Here is a 21751-nt window from a genome sequence, read left to right as displayed (position 1 = left end):
ATAAAAAATCATACATATGTAGATAATATGTCTAAATTACATAATTATTTTAGCCTTAGCATGTTTAACTAACACCTAATATAAGTCTATGGGAAAGTGAATGTTTTTTCAACATCTCTATTCTTTCACTTTAAAGGGTAGAGCTATCTCATGGCTTCCATTGCTGAAATCAACTTTTTCAAAACCTTCATACTTTTGGAGAGCTATCCCACTTCAAATGTGGACAGCCTGTATAGGAGAGAGAGAGAGAGAGAGACTCCACTAGATCTCAGATGCAAATATTGTACTTTTTACTCCATTAATACAACTCCATTACAATTACAATGACAACAAATTGTATTACATTAATATGCCATACTTCTATTCCAAAAAATCTACAATGTGACGTTTTTAAGCTCCTATTTTACAATGCTCATTGTGTGGTTACACACACCTTTTTTAAACTATAAAACAACAATATATCATGTGAGGACCAGAACATTGTCGATTTCTCAAATTCCACTATAGCCTACTATATTAGTTCTCAACCTTTTCATGCCGGCGACCCCCCAAAATAATCATATTTGAACTGAGGACCCCCCCCCCCCCCCCTGAGGACCCCCCCCCCCCCACCCCGACAAGCACTTGAACTGAGGACCCCCCCACCCCGACAAGCACTGAGGACCCCCCCACCCCGACAAGCACTGAGGACCCCCCCACCCCGACAAGCACTGAGGACCCCCCCACCCCGACAAGCACTGAGGACCCCCCCACCCCGACAAGCACTGAGGACCCCCCCACCCCGACAAGCACTGAGGACCCCCCCCACCCCGACAAGCACTGAGGACCCCCCCACCCCGACAAGCACTTGAAATGTAAGAGTTGAGGTTCAACATTTAAATATGGTGACAATAGACAAGCTTGAGGCGTTGATTGTAGATTGTCTATTCTCACAATGTTTGCCTCTTTTTTAATATTATTTGACCCCCCCCCAAAAAAACAAAACAACAACAACATGTGGACACACACACACACACACACACACACACACACACACACACACACACACACACACACACACACACACACACACACACACACACACACACACACACACACACACACACACACACACACACACACACACACACACACACACACACACACACACACACACACACACAGGTAGGTCTATCCTCCGTCCGACTTTGTCACATTATAAACCTGGTGACTCCCCCCTCCCCCCTCCCCCTCTATATCGCCTTAGCAACCACTACTGCTTAGCAACAGTTCATCATACCGACAGTGACTTGCTTACTATTAGTATGCAGGACACACACACACACACGGCAATGCAATCTGGACACACCCAGTGATGGGAGAAGTACTCACATTTGTTTCTGTGAGTAAAAGTATTAATACCACAATGTAGAAATACTCTGCTACTAGAAATACTCTGTTACAAGTATTCAAAATATGCTTGAGTAAAAGTACAAAAGTATTTATCAAAATAAACTAAAGTACAAAATGTATAGGCGCAGAAATGTATAGGTGCAGACATTGCGCAGAATGTCCCATTTCACAAGTTTTCCAAATGTATAGAAATCGTTTGACAATAGCAGATACAAGTTCACAACGGTCCATGGCAGCATGGCCTATAATGTCATGCATATGAAAATGTGGGTCCTGACGGCCATACTGTTAAAATCTTCTTTTATGCTGGCCCCATATCTTCCTTTATGCTGGCCCCATATCTTCCTTTATGCTGGCCCCATATCTTCCTTTATGCTGGCCCTGAGATATCTTCTATTATGCTGGCCCTGGCATATCTTCTATTATGCTGGCCCTGGCATATCTTCTTTTATGCTGGCCCTGGCATATCTTCTTTTATGCTGGCCCTGGCATATCCTCTTTTATGCTGGCCCTGGCATATCTTCTTTTATGCTGGCCCTGGCATATCTTTTATGCTGGCCCTGGCATATCTTCTTTTATGCTGGCCCTGGCATATCTTCTTTTATGCTGGCCCTGGCATATCTTCTTTTATGCTGGCCCCATATCTTCCTTTATGCTGGCCCTGGCATATCTTCTTTTATGCTGGCCCCATATCTTCCTTTATGCTGGCCCTGGCATATCTTCTTTTATGCTGGCCCTGGCATATCTTCTTTTATGCTGGCCCCATATCTTTCTTTATGCTGGCCCTGAGATATCTTCTATTATGCTGGCCCTGGCATATCTTCTTTTATGCTGGCCCCATATCTTCCTTTATGCTGGCCCCATATCTTCCTTTAGGCTGGCCCCATATCTTCCTTTATGCTGGCCCTGAGATATCTTCTATTATGCTGGCCCCATATCTTCCTTTATGCTGACCCTGGCATATCTTTCTTTATGCTGGCCCTGAGACATCTTCTATTATGTGGGGCCCTAGCATATCTGGGAGTCCACAGACTAATATGTATCAATTTGGTGGGTCCTTGTCACAGAGATGTTTAAATATATCCCATTAAAACCAGGAAAGCATCTGTGTCATTTTCAATTTTAGCATTGGCTGTACATACATTCGTCGCTGTCGGGAGCAAACCACAACTCCATTCCGTCTGTGTGTTGGTTAAAAAAAATATTGAACCAATGAAGTATATTTTTTAAAGAACCTCTAACTCCATTGGACCCTCAAACTGTCTGCTAAAGCAGCTAATTCCACCACCTATCCCCCACTCTTGCAAGTAATTGACAATATACAGTATAAAGTCATAAACACCAACTCTGATGAGGTAGTTTTGCATTGTTTTAAAAAGTTAAAGTTAGGTGGTTTCTCCCCAACAGCAGATCAAAAACTTTCAAACACAAATCATTTTCAGGCGTTCGCCACGGCCAAAAAAATATATCAATTTGGGGGTCCTTATTGGCACAAAAAAGTGATTGATTTAGAAAGCATTTTGTAGAATCAATCGACCTTAAGACTTAATGGGTTAAGAACCATAAAATACCCATGCTTGATCCTGATGAGTAGATGAGAGCAGCAGGATTCCTGCATGGTGTTCCAGAAGGCCGTCATGTGAGCGCTGTCTGCTGCGTGTCATTACAGATCATCCATCACAACAACAACACAGCTCCATTGTTTGTGTGTGTACTGTGCAGTTGTGGAAGAAGTACTCTTGAGTAAAAGTACAAAAGTATTGGCATAAAAATGTACTTAAAGTACCAAAAAGTAGAAAGTACTCATTATGCAGAATGTCCCATTTCATGTTTTCAAATGTATAAAGATCTTTTGAAAATAGCAGCTACAAACTGACAATGCATAGCATTGCGATGCATTGTGAGCTATATACATAGCTCACAATGCTATATATAATATACTGTAGGGCTAAACTGGTTCATGCATGTTTTGTAACAATAATCACAATCTACGAACTAACTAGTAACAAAAGTTGTCAAATGATTGTAGTCTGAAATGTAGTGGAGTGGAAGTAATTAAGTACTGAAAATTCGAAGTACACAAGTAAAGTACAAATACCTCAATGTGTGTGTGACTGTGTGTGCGTGCGTGCGTGCGTGCGTGCGACCACATGTTGTCGTTCACAGTACTGCCACAATGTTTGCTGACTGTGTTCCGGCCACTGCCCCACTCAATGTAGCTCTACTGTTCACTCAATGTAGCTCTACTGTTCACTCAATGTAGCTCTACTGTTCACTCAATGTAGCTCTACTGTTCACTCAATGTAGCTCTACTGTTCACTCAATGTAGCTCTACTGTTCACTCAATGTAGCTCTACTGTTCACTCAATGTAGCTCTACTGTTCACTCAATGTAGCTCTACTGTTCACTCAATGTAGCTCTACTGTTCACTCAATGTAGCTCTACTGTTCACTCAATGTAGCTCTACTGTTCACTCAATGTAGCTCTACTGTTCACTCAATGTAGCTCTACTGTTCACTCAATGTAGCTCTACTGTTCACTCAATGTAGCTCTACTGTTCACTCAATGTAGCTCTACTGTTCACTCAATGTAGCTCTACTGTTCACTCAATGTAGCTCTACTGTTCACTCAATGTAGCTCTACTGTTCACTCAATGTAGCTCTACTGTTCACTCAATGTAGCTCTACTGTTCACTCAATGTAGCTCTACTGTTCACTCAATGTAGCTCTACTGTTCACTCAATGTAGCTCTACTGTTCACTCAATGTAGCTCTACTGTTCACTCAATGTAGCTCTACTGTTCTCGGTGCTGTCGGGCAGAAACCTCTTATCTCCATATTCTACTTTTTTGTATGTTTTATTCATAAATTAACGCCCTACCTGAATCGTCACACAAAAGCATCAAAGTAGAGATCTACAAGATCTTGTAGAACTCAAATCCTGGAAATGACAGTTTTTGACATTTGACAGTATGACAGACGATAAATGACTGCAAATCAATTTCACACTTACTTCAAACGTTTTCCTCAATTACAACGCGGTACAATGCCACACGTTGTCAGCTTGTAGATCGGCTTTTGTCTGTATTTTTTTGTACTCCACCATTGTACAATTAAGTATAATACAGGGCGAGTGGCAATTTGTATATATACAGTATGAGGCCTATATACAATATAAATTCCACTTCTCGATTATTATTGGGTGCTGGACCCAAAAATAATGTGAAGAAAAAGGGAATGTCCGCACATGATAGGCTGCTCTCCCGTCTTTTGTATTTATTTATTTAATTTTGGTCTAAATATCGGTTTCCATATATTTCCAGTAAATTGCCAGGCCCTATGCTATAGGCATTCTTGAACATTCATCTCTGTGTCTGTCTGTCTGTCTGTCTGTCTCTCTGTCTCTCTCTCGCTCACACTCTCAGACTCGTGGGGCACGTGATGTGAGCCTTGTGAGGGAGAATGGTGGTCCTTGTGTGTGTGTGATGTGACTCATCCCCATCCATCCATCCACCCTCCCTGCAGTTTTCTATTAGGATTCTATGTAGTAACATAGTTGGTGCATTCCATTCTGTACCACCAGATTGTGCGTTCTTTCTGTCCACACTTCACATTTTAACCCATTAAGAGGCCAATTCTACAAAATGTCTTCTGAATCCTTACAGTTTTCTGAAAAACGTATGTTGCTATATCAGCCGTGCTCAAGCTCAAGGACCACCCATAATAATATATATTTGGCCACGGACCCCCGTCTTAAAATATTTGTTCCAGAAATACAAGATCTTTTGGGAAAAAAAATAGCAGATGAGCTTGTATATCTGCTATTTTTGTATAGCAAAAGTATAAAATATGGCTAAAATCTCAAATAACATCATGGTTTAAACACCCGGTTTTAATTAGTTAAAAGCGTCGTTTAAAAATAGGAAAGAAATTAGCTGACCACTTGCTGTCACATTTTCACCGGTTTCCCCGCACAAGAGACCACTTTTCTTCCACTCTCCCAAATGAGGCATTTTGTTGAAATGACATTGGATTGTTGGCACATCCTCAGTAGTAACGTTACTCGGAGAGTGTACAAATTGAACCAAATGGACCCTATACAGGTCCATTTGGTTCAATTTGTACACCTTCAGAGTTAGAAATGGAAAAATTGCCATTGGCTATGTAACCAGGGGCATACCACGAATGCCTCGTTTATCACAAACTCGCAGCCTTGTTTTGTCTCAAAAGAGAAAATAGCTTCATAGTCAACACTTCAATTCAAGGAATAGATTAACATTCATGTCAACGGGGACATCGGTTATATAATCATAAATCACTCCTGAGTAAAGTATGTAATAAATAACAGTATATACTGTAAATACATATTACCGGTACATAGCCTACTTGGCTACTCAATCAGCTGCATTCCCCATGTGGGGTTTGAATAAAGTGCAATCTTAATCCTATTATGTTCTGGATTACATAACAGTGGTGGCAAAATACTTTCAAGGACGTAAGTGTGTGGGTACGATTGATTTCTGATTTGAATATTAAATTGAACAGTTAAATCATGGCAGCTTGTGCCCCCTTGGAAAGTACTGTCAAAACTGACAAAAAAATAAATGAAAAAAAGACCATTAGTGCATCAATAGTCATCAACAAACTATAGGTTAAAATTGTCTCTCTGTGGAACCGAGTCAAACTAAATGTAAATGCCTCAACTCCTATACATTCCCATGTGCTTGTCAGGGTGGGGAGGGGTTCCCAGTTCAAATATAAATATTTTGGCAGGGTCACAGCCTCAAAAGGTTGAGAATCACTGAACCAATTTGTACTGTCTCCCCCCTTCTCCGCTCGCTCCATTGGCTCCCAGTCGCTGCAGCACAGAGTCCAAAACTCTTATGCTAGCCTTCAAAGCAACCAAAGGTATGGCACCCCCATATATCACAAGACTGATCGGACCCCACAAATCCTCCCGCGCGCTCAGATCAGCCAATAAAGGGAAGCTGGAAGTACATTCACTAAAAACGCTCCACACGTCCCAAACTCTTCTCCCTTCTGACTCCAAAACTATAGAATGCACTTCCCATTGCAATCAGAACTGCAGACTCACTCCTAATCTTCCGCCGTAGTTTGAAAACCCACCTTCAGACTCCTTCTAGCCTGCGGACCGTAGCACTTACCGTAGTACTTGCCCTAGCCTCAACGACCTTACAGGCATATGCAAAGGCTCAATTTATGTAATTTAGATTCTCGTTTACTGTTCTTGTTTACTGTAAATCGCTCTGGATTAAGAACATCTGCTAAATTGTAATTGTACTGGGATCTCAATGAATCTACACAGTAAAATCCCCAGTGTTAAATAAGGGTCCATTTGGTTCCATTTGTACGCTCTCAAAGTTACAGTTACAGACCCGTAAGGTAAGGGTCCATTTTGACCCTAACCCTGTTGCATGGCCCTCGAACGCAACGTTGTATTTTAATCCCTAGTCTCTGCGGTGATGGGAACTTTACCCCTGTGTGGACACCTGAGGTCCCCCCGCCCCCTCCCTCCCCACACACACAGTCGCTGACAGGAGGTAGTGCAGTCTATCCAGATGGCACAACAAAGCCCTGAGGTCTGTTTTAATGAGCAGAGCTAATTACTGCAAGACTGTCCCCCATCTATATCCACCCTGACTGGACTAGCAGCCTTTCATATGCTAATATGACAGGAAAGAGGCACAGGATGCACACACGCACGCGCCGCACGTGTGCGCACGCACACAGCAATATAGTACACGGTTACTATGGTACAGTACACGTGCATACGCAGCCTGCACAAAATGAACAAAAGTTATATACGTGTGTTTGTTGGGTATTCAGTGTAGGGGTCTCCCCATCTCTTCAGCACCTTAGTAAACAGAAAATACATTTTCAGGTGGGACACCAGTTTCATTTAATCGGGAGAGAGAATCCACTTATCAGCTTCAATTTGATAGTGTTCCAGTCCGACCTTTGTCTGCTCATGTTGTGTTCCTTCACTTAAAATGTCACTTGATTATCCTGTATGAGTTCTCTCTCCAATAGAATTTGTATCCTGACCTGAACTTGTATTCTGTGTTTATTAGAGAGCTGCTAAACAGATATGCTGTTATGCGTTTTGCCAAGTCTCGGAAAATGCCGTGGAAACCGTTCTTCCCCAGTTCCTCTCTCACACTGCTCACCTCGGCGGATTCTGTCTCTCGTCACCCTGGCACACTGACAACACTTTCTTCTGCGTCCTCTCTCTCTGAGCTCCTGCTTTTGAATGAAGGTAATCCCCGCCCCAAATGATGCGATGACGCGATGACCGATGACGTAATGTCCAGGGGTGAAATAAGGTTAAATGCGCAGTACAAATAAACAAACATCTGACAGTAATATAAATAACATAGAAGGAAGAAATAATACAACTGATTAAGGGGGAAATGACAAAATAAGTGTAGCCTACTATGCTAAATCAAAAAGAAAATGAACATCCTCCTGACACCTGTCACACACAATGGAAACAAGCCCTCTGGGGCTTTTTGTGTTATACTTTTAGCATACCTTTTTGACTGTACTATATACCTGTACTGTTAACAGTGGCGTGCACAGACATTTTAAGGGGCCGGTGCTCAAGTGAAAAAAGGGCACCTCAGAACGAAAATACATCGCATGGATGCAACTGGGACGTATCCTCAGTGATGTATCCCAAGGTCATCGGGGTTTGGGGTCTCGCGAACATCATACCCCTCACTCGGGTGACCCAGCCGGGGTGATCAAGTCCCGACTTACGTCCCAGTAGCTACCCTCGACCCTCGGACCTGTGCGTTGCACCAGACTCCCAGCACCAGACACTTCATTCAGGAGTGGTGGATTCTTGAGCCACAATGGTTCTGCAATGGTTCCTTAATAGTGTGTGAGATTTATATTATTTTTCAAAAGGGCACATTGCTGTCCAGAGGGCAAAAGGTACTCTAGCACTACCTCGTAACTATCTGTGCACGCTCCTGACTGTTAACTCTTGTTAATCCATTGAGACCTGGAACGCATCCATGTCACGTTAGCGTTTAACCACATTAACCATTAACCCATTTTGGGCGGGAACCCCTTTTGGTGTTTTAAACATTATGTTATAATTTAGCTATTGAAAAATAGCAGATCTACAAGTTCATAGCGCGCCACTCGGTGGCGCGCTATGAGCTTGTAGATCTGCTTGTAATTTTTGAAAAATCGTTAAAATGTGCCTTTTTCTTTTTTAAATTTCGACGTCAGGCCTGAATGGGTTAATACAGTAGTCATTCAATCAATCAAAGAAAGAGCCTTTCATTTATCCATTTGGAGACACACATGTGTTGTATTGGTGCACTCTCAGAGTTAAATTCACAAATGTTTTCGTGTGTGTCACTCTGTGGCTATGTTGGTATACGCCTGCCGACATAGACACGAGTCAACAGCTCATTCATATGATTAAAGTCATTCTAGGGAAAGACAACGCTGTTAGTCTCTGTCGCCGCGGCGATGAGGGGAGATAATGATGTTTTTATTTCTCCGCTTCCCGTAAAACGCACCTGGCAGTATGGAGATAGAGTGAGTCGTTAATGCCACTCGCACACACACAAGATCAGAAAATTGTGCCCTTGCTATAAATCCAGGAATTGTACACAAATAAAAATACTTCTACACTGTGGTTGTCTGTCTGTCTGACTCTCTCACACACACACACACACACACACACACACACACACACACACACACACACACACACACACACACACACACACACACACACACACACACACACACACACACACACACACACACACACACACACACACACACACACACAGTTTATCTGTGTTCATATATAGACAGGAAGGGAAAGCCATTAGTCACAAAGGTGTCATCAAGCACTCTTTAATTGTGTCATTTATCCTCTCTCTCTCATCTCCTTTCCATTTCCAATTGTCCCTCTCACCTTCACACACACTGTGGTCTATCTCCTCTCTTCACTCTCTCTCTGTATCTGTCTCTCTCTGGACTGCAGTCATTAATTGCAACATCATGCCACAACACTTGACTATTTTTAGCTGCTGTGTAATGGCCTCTCAGTCCCTGCTGGCATCCACCGTTGATAGCTATATTAATATTCTCTAGTGTGATGAGAGGAGAGTAAAGGGGAGGGGACGGAGAGGAGAGAGAAAAAGAGGACAGGAGAAGAGAATAGAGGAGAGGTGAAATGAGGAGAAACAGAAAGCAGGAGCAGAATAGAGCACAAGCGACAGATGGGTAGAAATTAGACTGCCTTTGTTTGCTAGACCAAACCGGGAACCTATAGTGTTCCAGCCGTGGAAAAGCAACTAGACCATGAATGGAACTTTAGGCAGTAACATTGTACCATCATTCATGCCCACATGCCACACTACTTTGATGGGCTCGCTGTCCAGATTTGTCCCCATATAGAGCGTCGCAGTCCCGCCCCCTACCATGGACCAGGAAATGTATTTTTCCCATAGACATTTCATAAAGTATTTATTTAAAGACGGTTACGCCACGGACAAAGCCAACTCGAGTCGTGACAACTCATGACAACACAAACAATATTTTGGACCAAACAAATAATTACAAAGAAGAAAAACAACAAAAAAAGTGTTGTAACCTGCCGTTTCTTTCTTCTTTCTAATTATTTTTTCGGCCCCAAAAATTGTGTTTGTTGTCATGACTCGAGTTGGCTTTGTCCGCGGCGTAAACGTCTTTGAATAAATACTTTCTGAAATGTCTATGAGGAAAATGAACAGAGAATCATTTCCTGGTCCATGGTAGGGGGCGGGACTGCGACGCTCTATATGGGGACAAATATTGACCATAGCTCTATGAGCATAGCTCTATATGGGGAACCACTGAAAAATTGGCCCTTCATTTTTCCCCATAGAGATTTGCAAAAATATTTATATCACATTATTTTAAGGCTAGAATGGCTTTATTCTAGCCTTAAAATAATGTGATATAAATATTTTTGCAGGATCCTGGTGAGTCATGACCATAAAACCGAAAATGAAAATCGCTAAACAAAGGGTATTTAATTTTATTAAATGTATAGGCCTATATCATATCATTAAATAATAGATATTCAATTATTATTTGTCACAGAATCAAAGGTTACTAGTTACTTTGTACATTTTGATTATTACAAAACACTAAGCACTTATATATATTTCGTCCATTTGAAAATAGCAGTTTAGGGATAAGAGTAAGGTGGTGCGCAAGATAGGGCCGGGCCATATATTTTAATGTTCTGTTAAATAGACCTAAATAAATAACTTTAATAAAAAGGTTGGGAGTGGCTTATTGTCGGTATCAGCCGGTAATGCGGGAGCCTGTCCCTGTTACAATGCGCTAGACCCCTGGGGTGGAGCGCCACACCTATCATCAGCTCCCAGTATTTCCTGCATGACTTGCCGCACCCAAGCCGTGCTACTCATACGCTGAGTTGGCGGCGGTGCCCAGGATCGAACCCATGAACTTGTGGTCCAAAGGCGAGAGCTCTACCAACTGAGCTACCACAAAACATTGTCATTGCATGCCCCTCTTACACAGAAAGATGGACGGAGGTAGAGCACATCAAGATTCTCTATAGTTAGACATTGATTTAAAAATCACACCCGTGTGAACTGAGTGGTGTAAGGTCTTATATAGACTGATCAGCTGAGCAGACATTACGTCAGCTGTGGTCTGACGTAATGTCTGACGTAATGAAATCACACCCGTGTGAACTGAGTGGTGTAAGGTCTTATATAGACTGATCAGCTGTGGTCTGACGTAATGTCTGACGTAATGAAATCACACCCGTGTGAACTGGGTGACCATAGCAACCGTGATCATTTTTTGAGCACAGACAGACAGACAGACACGTAAACTAACAAAGCCAGTTGTAGGAGTGGTTTACACCACTCAAAAATATGTGACACAAACGATACGATCTGCATCTTGAATTCTGACAGTTTGAGTGAAGTGGTTATACTAGTCATAGTTTTGCGGAAAAAGAGAGGTAGTTGTCTTCTTCTTTCGTGTATCATCAGATGGCCAACTCAGTGTCATGCAGCCATGCCCTCGTCTCTGGTCCTAAGTAAAAAACCACACCTGTGTGAACTGAGTGGTGCAGTGACGTCACACACTAACCATAGCAACCATGCTCACCTGTGCGTGGGGCCACGTACAGGTACACGGACACGGGTACAGACAAAGCTGGTTGTTGGAGTGGTTTGCACCACTCAAAAAGGCCAGCTTCTGAGGGTGGGCTGTATAGGGGGCAGCCTGTGATGATGTGCTCTGCATTCTGTTCAGGCTCGCCACACTCGCATGCCGCACTGTCAGATAGGCCCCACTTCTTCATAGATGATTTGAAGCGTCCAACGCCAGAGCGCAGACGGTTCAGCGAGGTCCATAGATGGCGTGGCATGTCTTCTAGTTTTACGCCACCTGCTGGGGGTCCCGGATGTATCATTGGATCTGGGAGGGCCCGGCCGTCTCCCACGACTGTTTCCAGGATGCTGCCAGCCATGCGTCTCTGGACAAGTCCTCAGGAATAGACTGTAGCATCTCTTGTGCTGCCTTGTTGTATAGGGATGGCGAGACTTGAGCCTGCCTGGTGGTGCCGGTGTTGTTGTGGCTTTGTGCAGGATGTGTATCAGTATCTATCTTGTTCACATGTGGACCACTGGATTGTAACATTAATTATTATTTTAGTAAAAAAAAAAAAAAAAAACATTTTTGGGCATACAAGGTTTCCACCCGACAGCAACAAAATATTGTCCCACTACTTTCTGTGGAAAGGCAGTCAGTGGCTCTGTGTGCTGCTTTGATCCAGAAAACGCATGGTTCTGGCTCACAGCACTCATCTGTCTGTCGCTGTCCACCGGCAGTGGTGCTGAACCATTCACCAATCCATGCATGCATGTGGAGTGACTTTCTTAGGACGTGAAATGTGAGAACGCAATAGTGTCCTGAAAAGAAATCCATTTAGTCTGTGGTCAAACTATATGGAAAATAGTACTTTTACAAAAGGTGGGTCCTTCAGTACCTCCATGATGCTCAGTGACAGAAGGTATAAGTTTGTTTACCTGCCCAGATCCGTTTTCTTCTACAGGCATGCGTTTGGGTGAATTTCACCCGAGTTTAGTGATATAATAAACATGTCATTGGTCCAACCTCCCTTCCAAACCCTAACCTCACAGGAAGCTACGGGTGATTTTTAACCTGCAGCACAGATTTGTTTTAACCCGCAACACATGTCATGGAGCCACGGGTGATTTTTAACCCGCCACACATGTCATGGAGCCACGGGTGATTTTTAACCTGCAGCACAGATTTGTTTTAACCCGCCACACATGTCATGGAGCCACGGGTGATTTTTAACCTGCAGCACAGATTTGTTTTAACCCGCCACACATGTCATGGAGCCACGGGTGATTTTTAACATTCAGCACAGATTTGTTTTAACCCGCCACACACTCCCGCCACGGGTGATTTTTAACCGGCCACCCAAGACTGACTAACAGGATGTCTGACTTATGGGCAGTCTCTGAAAATCCCGTACACCCACAATGGTCGTTTTTTTCCCCGCTGGACCATTCTCACATGTCCCAGGAATGGTGGACCAAAGAGAAGTTACCGGCTCCATTATTACTTGCGCAAGCAGAGCGCGCAAGTAGCTCGCAAGCAGAGCGCGCAAGTAGCTCGCAAGCAGAGCGCACAAGTAGCTCGCAAGCAGAGCGCGCAAGTAGCTCACAAGCAGAGCGCACAAGTAGCTCGCAAGCAGAGCGCGCAAGTAGCTCGCAAGCAGAGCGCGCAAGTACTGTAAACGGCTACATATGTCAGTGGCGTCGCTCGGCCAAACAGGGACCAAGTATGTATGTATGTATGTTGGTGGTGTCGCTCGGCCAATCAATATTATTTTTGAATATTTATATAATACCCACATCTTTCACCGATTTTACCCCCCATCATAGGGCCCCCCAATGATATCTATTTTTCGTTATTTTATGAAAAGTCATGATGAAATATTAAAGAATACCTCAAGTTGCCATGTATTGCTGTACTATATTTTTATGGAATATTTTACACTGGGCAAAATATACCCGAGTTTAGTGATGGTTTGACAAAAAGGATGTTTAGTGTTCTAGGGTTAAGTAAATTGGGTTCCCCACACAAGCTAACTTTCACCAACTGACGACTAAAGAAATAAAGAACTAAGCACACACACACAATTTCAACACAAGAGCATGCAGTATAAAGAGCGACACAGTGCAAAGAGGTGCTCGTGTTCACACAAAAGTCAACCTTACCATGTCTTGGGTAATAGTGATCCTATGTGCACCCCTGTAACCGCTCGGCTGTTCCCCTCGGCTCCCGTTGACTCCGGAATGGCAGCAAGGTCTGTCACAGTGTTTGGGGGCAAACAAACAAACTATTATTATCAACAGAAATTGCTCAAATAATCAAATGCTAAATTCTGTCTAAACAAAACAGCAGTGGTGAGAACTAAGGAAGTGGACACAAACATTTAGTACACTATATAAACAAAATAAATCTTTGCAATAGCAAAGAAAAGTATACCTTGTATTGTCTGTGTTCATTCACATCCTCCCCCTCTCGGCACATGAGCTTATAACTGCCAGGCACATGAACTCAACCTATAGTAGTAACACAAAGAATTAAAATACTGATTTAGTACAATGGTCAAAACAAAATACATTCATCATGTTACTCACCCAGGCAGGCAGGGGAAAGATAGACCACAAACGCATGCAAGTCGACCCAGGTCGGAAGACCCACAGCCAGGCCAACAACACCAAGCAGTTTGGTAGAATGACTGCAGTGCAGGGCCTTTAAATACTCACACTGATTGATAATGAGGAAGTGCAGGCATCCTATGGTGGTCCCTGAGGCTCAACTCTGATTGGCTACAAAGAAAGAAAGAAAGAAAGAAAGAAAAAGAGAAGAGAAGAGAAGAGAAGAGAAGAGAAGAGAAGAGAAGAGAAGAGAAGAGAAGAGAAGAGAAGAGAAGAGAAGAAGATAAGAATTATTAAAAACTAATCAAACAAATACATCCCCACACCTCTCAAAAGGTAGCCAGCTGGTATGCCCTTTCTTTAATTGGCCAGCCAATCACCTCCAGCAGCACCCCTCATGTTAACACAAAGGAACCTAAATACACTTGAATTCAAATGTATTAACTAATACAATCATAAAGTATTATTAGTAGGCTATAGATTTCTGTCAAACTTCTGTCCTGTGTATAGTTGATGTGTATAGAAAATGATATATTTCATAGCCTATACATATTTTGCCATATTTTGATGACGTAATGTGGGGCTGCTGGAGTCATCACACCTGGGGTTTTGTTTATTGTGAATAGCTTTAGCCTATATTATGGTGGAAAATAAATTGCCCTTTGAGGATCAATAATAAAGTGCATCCTTTTCTATCCTATCCTACCCGTAATGATGGATTAACAAAAATGTCACATAGGTCAGGGGTTCTCAACGTTTTTGGCCGGGGACCCCCGGAAATGCTTTGGCAATGTCTCGGGACCCCCGCCCCGCCCCCTCCCGACCCCCAATATAAATTGACTGCTACAATAACCTTAAACCATTTTGGGCGGGAACCCCTTTTGGTGTTTTAAGCATTGTTATAATTTAGCTATTGAAAAATAGCAGATCTACAAGCTCATAGCGCGCCACCGAGTGGCGCGCTACGAGCTTGTAGGTCTGCTATTTTTGAAAAAAAAGTGAAAATAAAATTTAAAAATAAATCTTTTTTTTTCTTCTTTTTTTTTTGAAAATAATTTGGGGACCCCCTAAAATAATTTGGCGACCCCCCGAGGGGTGGCGACCCACGGGTTGAGAACCCCTGACATAGGTGACCACTGGCAACCTAGAAAACAGGCCCATGATGCCTCGCGTTCTGAGAGGAAGTGGGAAACTGAATGACCATACAAGGGGATCAAGGGCAAGGCCATCCTAAGCAAACAGGCTGTGTTGTGTGTATACAGACTAGGTTGATCCTATTGAGAGAAATGTAAGAGGCTGGTGACCCACCGGCTTTATTACTGATTAACTCTCCCATGCAGTCTCCACAAACAAGCAGCAGATACACAGGCTTCATAAAACAGCACACTTCTAAGCATTCACACCACACACACACACACACACACACACACACACACACACACACACACACACACACACACACACACACACACACACACACACACACACACACACACACACACACACACACACACACACACACACACACACACACACACACACACACTGGTTCCATTCATTCTCCACAAACAAGGAGCAGATACACACAGGCTTCATAACACAGCACACTTCTAAACATCCACACCACACACACACACACACACACACACACACACACACACACACACACACACACACACACACACACACACACACACACACACACACACACACACACACACACACACACACACACACACACACACACACACACACACACACACACACACACACACACACGCACTGAGCACTGGTCTGGTTCCCAAACCTTTTATCTCAAGACCCAAAATAAAAGAGGAATAAGACGTTTGCCCGGGACCCAAACTATATCACAGCAGCTCACGAATCTTGTTGCTGCAGATATGGGAGTTTGTCATTAGCCATGTTTTCTCTTGGTGGTTGTAATCTGTGAGAAGTATGTGTCTTTGATGTCTTGGTACAGTGGACAGATGGTTAGGAAATGTATTGCTCAGTTTCCAATTCATTTTGTGTGCAGTGGGTTCATATAGTCTGTCGTCTCTAGGGAAAGAGGCCTGCCTATGACGGCCTTTCTCGATCGCAAGACTGTGCTCACTGAGTACTGTACCTATAGTTATGATTTTTCTGTTTTGGGTCGGTCACGGTGCTCAGGTATTCTGCCACAGTGTATTCTCTGTGTAGGGCCAGATAGCATTCTAGTTTACTCTGCTTTTGTGTTGCTTCTTTCCAATGTGTCAAGATAGCTTTCCTTTTGCTGATTTATAATTTAGATAGCTTTCCTTTTGCAGATTTATAATTTGGCTTAGTCCAATGGGTTTTCTATCTGATGGCTCTGTTGGCCTCTCTCTAGCATTTCACTGTGTGCGAGTGCCTTGTTTAATGAAATAAATACCTTGTATCCCTCATGGCATAAAATGGGGAAATAACAACACCAAAAACTAAATATTGGTTTCAGTATTGGCTATCGGCTAAAATTGTTATTTTAAACATTGGTATGCATTTGCATACTGGTACATTCTTCCCTAGTATAAAACAATAATATGAATGATGATAAACCTATAGAATAGCCATAAATCCAGATTACCATTCCATCCACACATTCCCTCATGCCGGGTGATAATTTGCCTATCAAATACGCCTAGCCTTATTTACTGACAAATGCAAAGGCAAAAGCAATTGATCATCAACTTAATTTAATAACAACTCTGGCAATAATGCAGAAATTATGGAAAATGTAAAGTGGATGTGGTCCAAAAATAGAATAGAATCCTCCTGTCCTTTGTATCCTCCTCTTCTTTCCCTCTCTCCCCTGTCTCTCTTTATGCCTCAATCTCTCTCTCTCAGATGCATATGGCTTTTCTGTTCAACATTCATCTTTCACAGTTTCTGTTTTCCAGGGATCACTCTTCTTTTCTCTTCTCCTACACACATGCCTCTACAAACACAACAAACGCTTGACACAAACTCATTCACAAAAATGTAGCAGCACTCAGTTGAAGCTTAACCATTGGATTAAGGGATTAGAGAGTGAGACATATTTGTGTATAGGTGCGCGCACGCACGCACGCACGCACGCACGCACGCACGCACGCACGCACGCACGCACGCACGTGTGTAAGTACAGTCGTACACACATCAGGATCTCCATCTATTGATGGAGGACATGATGAAGGAGGAGAGGCAAGGATGAGGGGTGGAGAAGTGACATCAGAGTAGAGTCCCTCCTCGACCAATCCCCTCGTAGGCATCCTGCCAGCCCTCCACCGGTCCACCCCGCCACCCCCCAATCCTCTTCCTTGTTGCTATGGTAGCAGCTTCATTCTCATTCTCCAGGAACCATTGTTTAGGTGTAGTAGTAGTAGTAGTAGTAGTAATTGATTGTCTGTCTGTCTGTCTGTCTGTCTGTCTGTGTGCACGCGCACGTGCGTGTGTGCATTCGTTGTCAAGTGATGTAAAACACTTGTGCTTTTAAATAAATTATAAAAAAATATTAAAGTTGGTCTCACTGCCAATAGCTAGCATAATGTAAACAGACTGGCCTTGATGGTAATGATTCATTCAGCTGTGTGTCTGTATGCTATGCTATGACGTGGAATACTCTAAGCGTGGAATGCATACATTTGGCTTGGGAGGGAATAGCATAACAAGCATAGCTCACTCAGTGGCGTGCACAGATAGACACTAGGGGGTGCTAGAGCACCCCCTGCCCTTTTGGCAATGTGCCCTTTTTTTTTTTTTTTTGATTTTTCAAAAATAGCAGACCTACAAGCTCATAGCGCGCCACTCGGTGGCGCGCTATGAGCTTGTAGATCTGCTATTTTTCAATAGCTAAAGCATAGCTAAAGCATAACACCAAAAGGGGTTCCCGCCCAAAATGGATTAAGGCAACCGGCCGGTTCCACGCGCTGCACAAGGTGCCCTTTTTTAACTTGAGCACCTGCCCCTCTAAATGTCTGTGCACGCCACTGAGCTCACTGATTGGTGAGGGGGGGTGATAATGGAGGATTATCAGGTGTGTATGGGGGAGTTGTTATCACATGAGATTGTTATCAGCCTGAAGCGTGCATGGTCTTCCCTCCTGCGGTCAGGGGGAAAACCTTTAATTAAAAAATGAATGCCCTATACTTTGTTCAAGTACCCTGCTTCGTGCAAGTCAGGAACAATGCATGCGGTATTATGACATCATATTGATGACATCAGGATACTCCATATATAGGGATTTGTGGATTTATCAATCATATTTTTACATCTCTGTCAGTCTCTGTCCCCTTTATGCCCATATATGAGCATAAAGTATGTGTCTCTCTGTCTGCCTTTTATGCTCATACTGTATATGGAGTTCCCATGATGTCCAGTGATGTCAGTATATATGCCTATATTTGGGCATATTGTTCGGAACGGTCAGTTCTTGACAACCACATACATCCAACTTGATGCCTTGGGACTGATGCACGTGCCGAGTTTGAAGGCGGCCTGTATGGGCATATAGCGGATGGATTAGCGGTTCTGGACAACGGCCTATCCGACCGCCTTGACGCCAGGCACGGCGACACTCCCTCGGGGTTGTCGGTTACTTGCTCCGACGGACGGTTCTTGAGATACGTGAGAACTACAGACACACGTACACACAGAGATTTCACATATTTATAGTATGGATTTAACCAATAAAAAGTATTAACAAAAAGCTTGTGACTACTAATAACTACATTGGATCCATTCACAGGTTCTTATTTCCATTTCTTAAAATGTTATGCTCTCTTGAACATAGGCTACAAGGTTTACTTACAGCCAACAACTCCATTTTTCACAGCTGGTGCCATGTACACGTAACTCCTTGTAACCATGGAAATGAGATCTCCATGCAAATACCTTCAGTGCACCCTGCAAGGGTTTTCATGATAAAACATGCAAATTAGGTTCAGGTTAGGACCTCTCTCGCACGCACACATGCACACGTGTGTGTGTGTGTGTGTGTGTGTGTGCGCGCGTATCCCAGATCCCATTTCACAATTAAAAAAAGAAAAAATGAAATGAATGAATGAAAATACCAGATCTACAAGCTCACAATGCGTTGCATCACGATGCATTGTGATCTTGTGCCTTGTAGATCGTCTATTTTCAAATTAAATGTATATAGGGCTGAAGCAGTGGTTTGTAACAGTAACTAATGGTTTTCAAATAATTGTAGTGGAGTATATTTGCCTCTGAGATGTAGGCTAGTGAAGTAGAAGCAAAAGTACAGAAAATTGTAAAGTAACAAAAGCTAATAATGTACTTAAGTACAGTACTTTAAATGTACTTGACACACTGATTATACTTGACCTGTCACCTTTGTATAGGCCTATGTCTGGGGTGGGCAACTGGCGGCCCGGGGGCCACATGCGGCCCCCACCTTCACTTAATGCGGCCCACAGGTTAATACTTACAATTCCAAAGCTGCTTTAATTACTTCATGACTAGTATTAAATGGCTAGTACTTAATGACTAGTATTAAAATGTTATTGTCTTTTTGTGTCCAATGTAGTTATGTTAACAGTTCATAAAGTTAACATAACTATAACTAAATGCATTTGAAATTCAATAAAAAAGGTTACTTTTGAGGATTCTAATTCAAAAATAGCAAAAAAACTATTCAGGTTTTCAATTCAAATAATTGCAAAAATAGCTGATCTACAAGCTCAAAACGTGTCGCAGCGCGACGCGTTTTGAGCTTGTAGATCAGCTATTTTTGCTACGACAGTAATATGCAATGTGGCCCCTCTGGAGTGAGTGTGGAAATATATTGGCCCTCGCCATCGTCAAAGTTGCCCACCCCTGGCCTATGTGCTACTGGTTGCTACACATGGCACATGCAAGACACACAAGGTTCCGGAGACCCCCAGGCTATTCGAAAATATAGCAAACAAACAAAAACAAATAAAAAAAACAAAAAACAACAACAATAGCCTACCTTAAAGGAGCATTCAGTGATTTGGGTGATTTGGAAAACCACCCAGTCCGCCCCGGTAACAAAATGTGCACATCCACGCTCTACAGTGGGGGGAAGTGCAACAGGCCAACAGAATGTGCACCAAGGCCCGCCCCCAGTCGATCATGATTGGAGGAAGGCCCCTCTCATCCTGATTGGATGAAGGCTTTGCCACCCGCCACCAAAACTGAAACTAGGGTTTTTTGACCCCAGGGGCTCACTGGGGACAGGGAGGAACTCCTTATATGGTCAGCACACTCTATAGTAGGGAGGATTATCCAGAAAAAAAGAAAACATAAGTGATATTTGAATTAAGTAAAATCACTGAATATACCTTTAAACATCTTGACAAAGATTGAATTAATTGTGAAATATTTTCTTTTTTTTTTTAAACAAAAACACTGGGGACCCATGGCATAACATATTTTCAAATGGCGGCCTGTGGCGAAATACTAATGTTTGAGGACCACTATGGAGTATAGCTATAATCCTCCAAATTACACTTACTTTATATAAATTGCCTAAATCTGCAAACATAATTTAGGCCCCTATGTTTATAGTAGGCCACTAGGCCTACCAGTCATATTAAGCCAAATAGCCCTCAACAATAGTTTCATCATGTTTTAGTCTAGTCAGACTCAGATAGCCTAACCAGTGGGAGAGATGACCCTTTCTTTCTTTTTCTTTATCTTTCTTTCTTTCTTTCTTTCTTTCTAGGAGGGAGAGAGGAGACTGGATTCTGGGGGAAGAGATTACACTGTGACTGGAGGGAGGGGAGGGAGGGAGGCTGAATGGCGCTGTGGCGGTTGACGTCACCTCCTCCGTAACGCGAAGCCTCCCATTCATATGAGAGAGAGAGAGAGAGAGCGAGAGAGAGATGGGGCGACCGAGCTGCGCGTAATAGTATAGTATAGTAGCCTGCTCTCACTGGACGCACAGATATTATTGTGGGTAGCCTACTACCGTCCGTGCGCAACCTGTCAAATCAACAAAGGAGCGAATAATATAACCAGAATCACCATCAACAATCAACCTGTCTCTGACTGTGCTCATGATGGTGGAAGAAGTGACGGACACGGAGCCGGCGGAGCAGCTGTGCGAGATGGAGTGCACGGTGTTGAAGCGGCTGCTGAAAGACGACGGCCGCGGCGCCAACCAGAATAATAAGTGTCTGCTGCTGGACTGCCGGCCGTTCCTCGCCTTCAGCGCCGGTCACATCCGCGGCGCGGTCAACGCGCGCTGCAACACCATCGTCCGGCGGCGGGCCAAGGGCTCCGCGCTCAGCCTGGACCAGGTCCTGGGCGCCGGGGACGGCGAGGTGCGCGCCAGGCTCCGCGCGGGGCTGTACTCGGCCGTGGTGCTCTACGACGAGCGGAGCCCGGACAGCGACGCCGCGGTGCGGCAGCGGGACAGCACCGTGGCGCTGGTGGTCCACGCGCTGTGCCGGGACACGGAGTACGGAGCCGAGATCCACCTGCTGAAAGGTATAGCCTATACCCGCCGCCATACCGTAGGCTACACAGTAGACACCATGCTCGCTTTTATTCCCCCATAGCAGTATAGACAAAATAGGACAGAATAACCACATTAGAGGGTGAT

At 43.5% G+C, this 21751-nt stretch overlaps 2 protein-coding genes across 3 annotated transcripts in view; one reads left to right on the top strand and one right to left on the bottom strand.

Annotated features, from left to right (window-relative positions):
* Positions 1-14268, bottom strand: part of tmem203 (transmembrane protein 203) — a 37968-nt gene extending 23700 nt beyond the window's left edge. For both annotated transcript variants that reach the window (XM_079524887.1, XM_079524889.1), the window contains exons 1-3: positions 14146-14268; positions 13991-14067; positions 13720-13810 (exon numbers count right to left, since the gene is read on the bottom strand). The gene's annotated coding sequence lies outside the window, so the exon portion shown is untranslated. The remainder of the gene's footprint in view (positions 1-13719; positions 13811-13990; positions 14068-14145) is intronic.
* A 6938-nt stretch (positions 14269-21206) lies between these two features.
* Positions 21207-21751, top strand: part of LOC306939421 (dual specificity protein phosphatase 4-like) — a gene marked incomplete at both ends in the record, with an annotated part of 1603 nt that continues 1058 nt past the window's right edge. Inside the window, one exon of the mRNA XM_079524009.1 lies at positions 21207-21636. Coding sequence (XP_079380135.1) covers positions 21207-21636 — 430 coding nt within the window. The remainder of the gene's footprint in view (positions 21637-21751) is intronic.

Source organism: Electrona antarctica (assembly GCF_951216825.1).
Source record: "Electrona antarctica genome assembly, chromosome: 16".
NCBI lineage: Eukaryota > Metazoa > Chordata > Actinopteri > Myctophiformes > Myctophidae > Electrona > Electrona antarctica.
The sequence above is the reverse complement of the archived record's forward strand: the minus strand, read 5'-3'. Positions and strand labels throughout refer to the sequence as shown.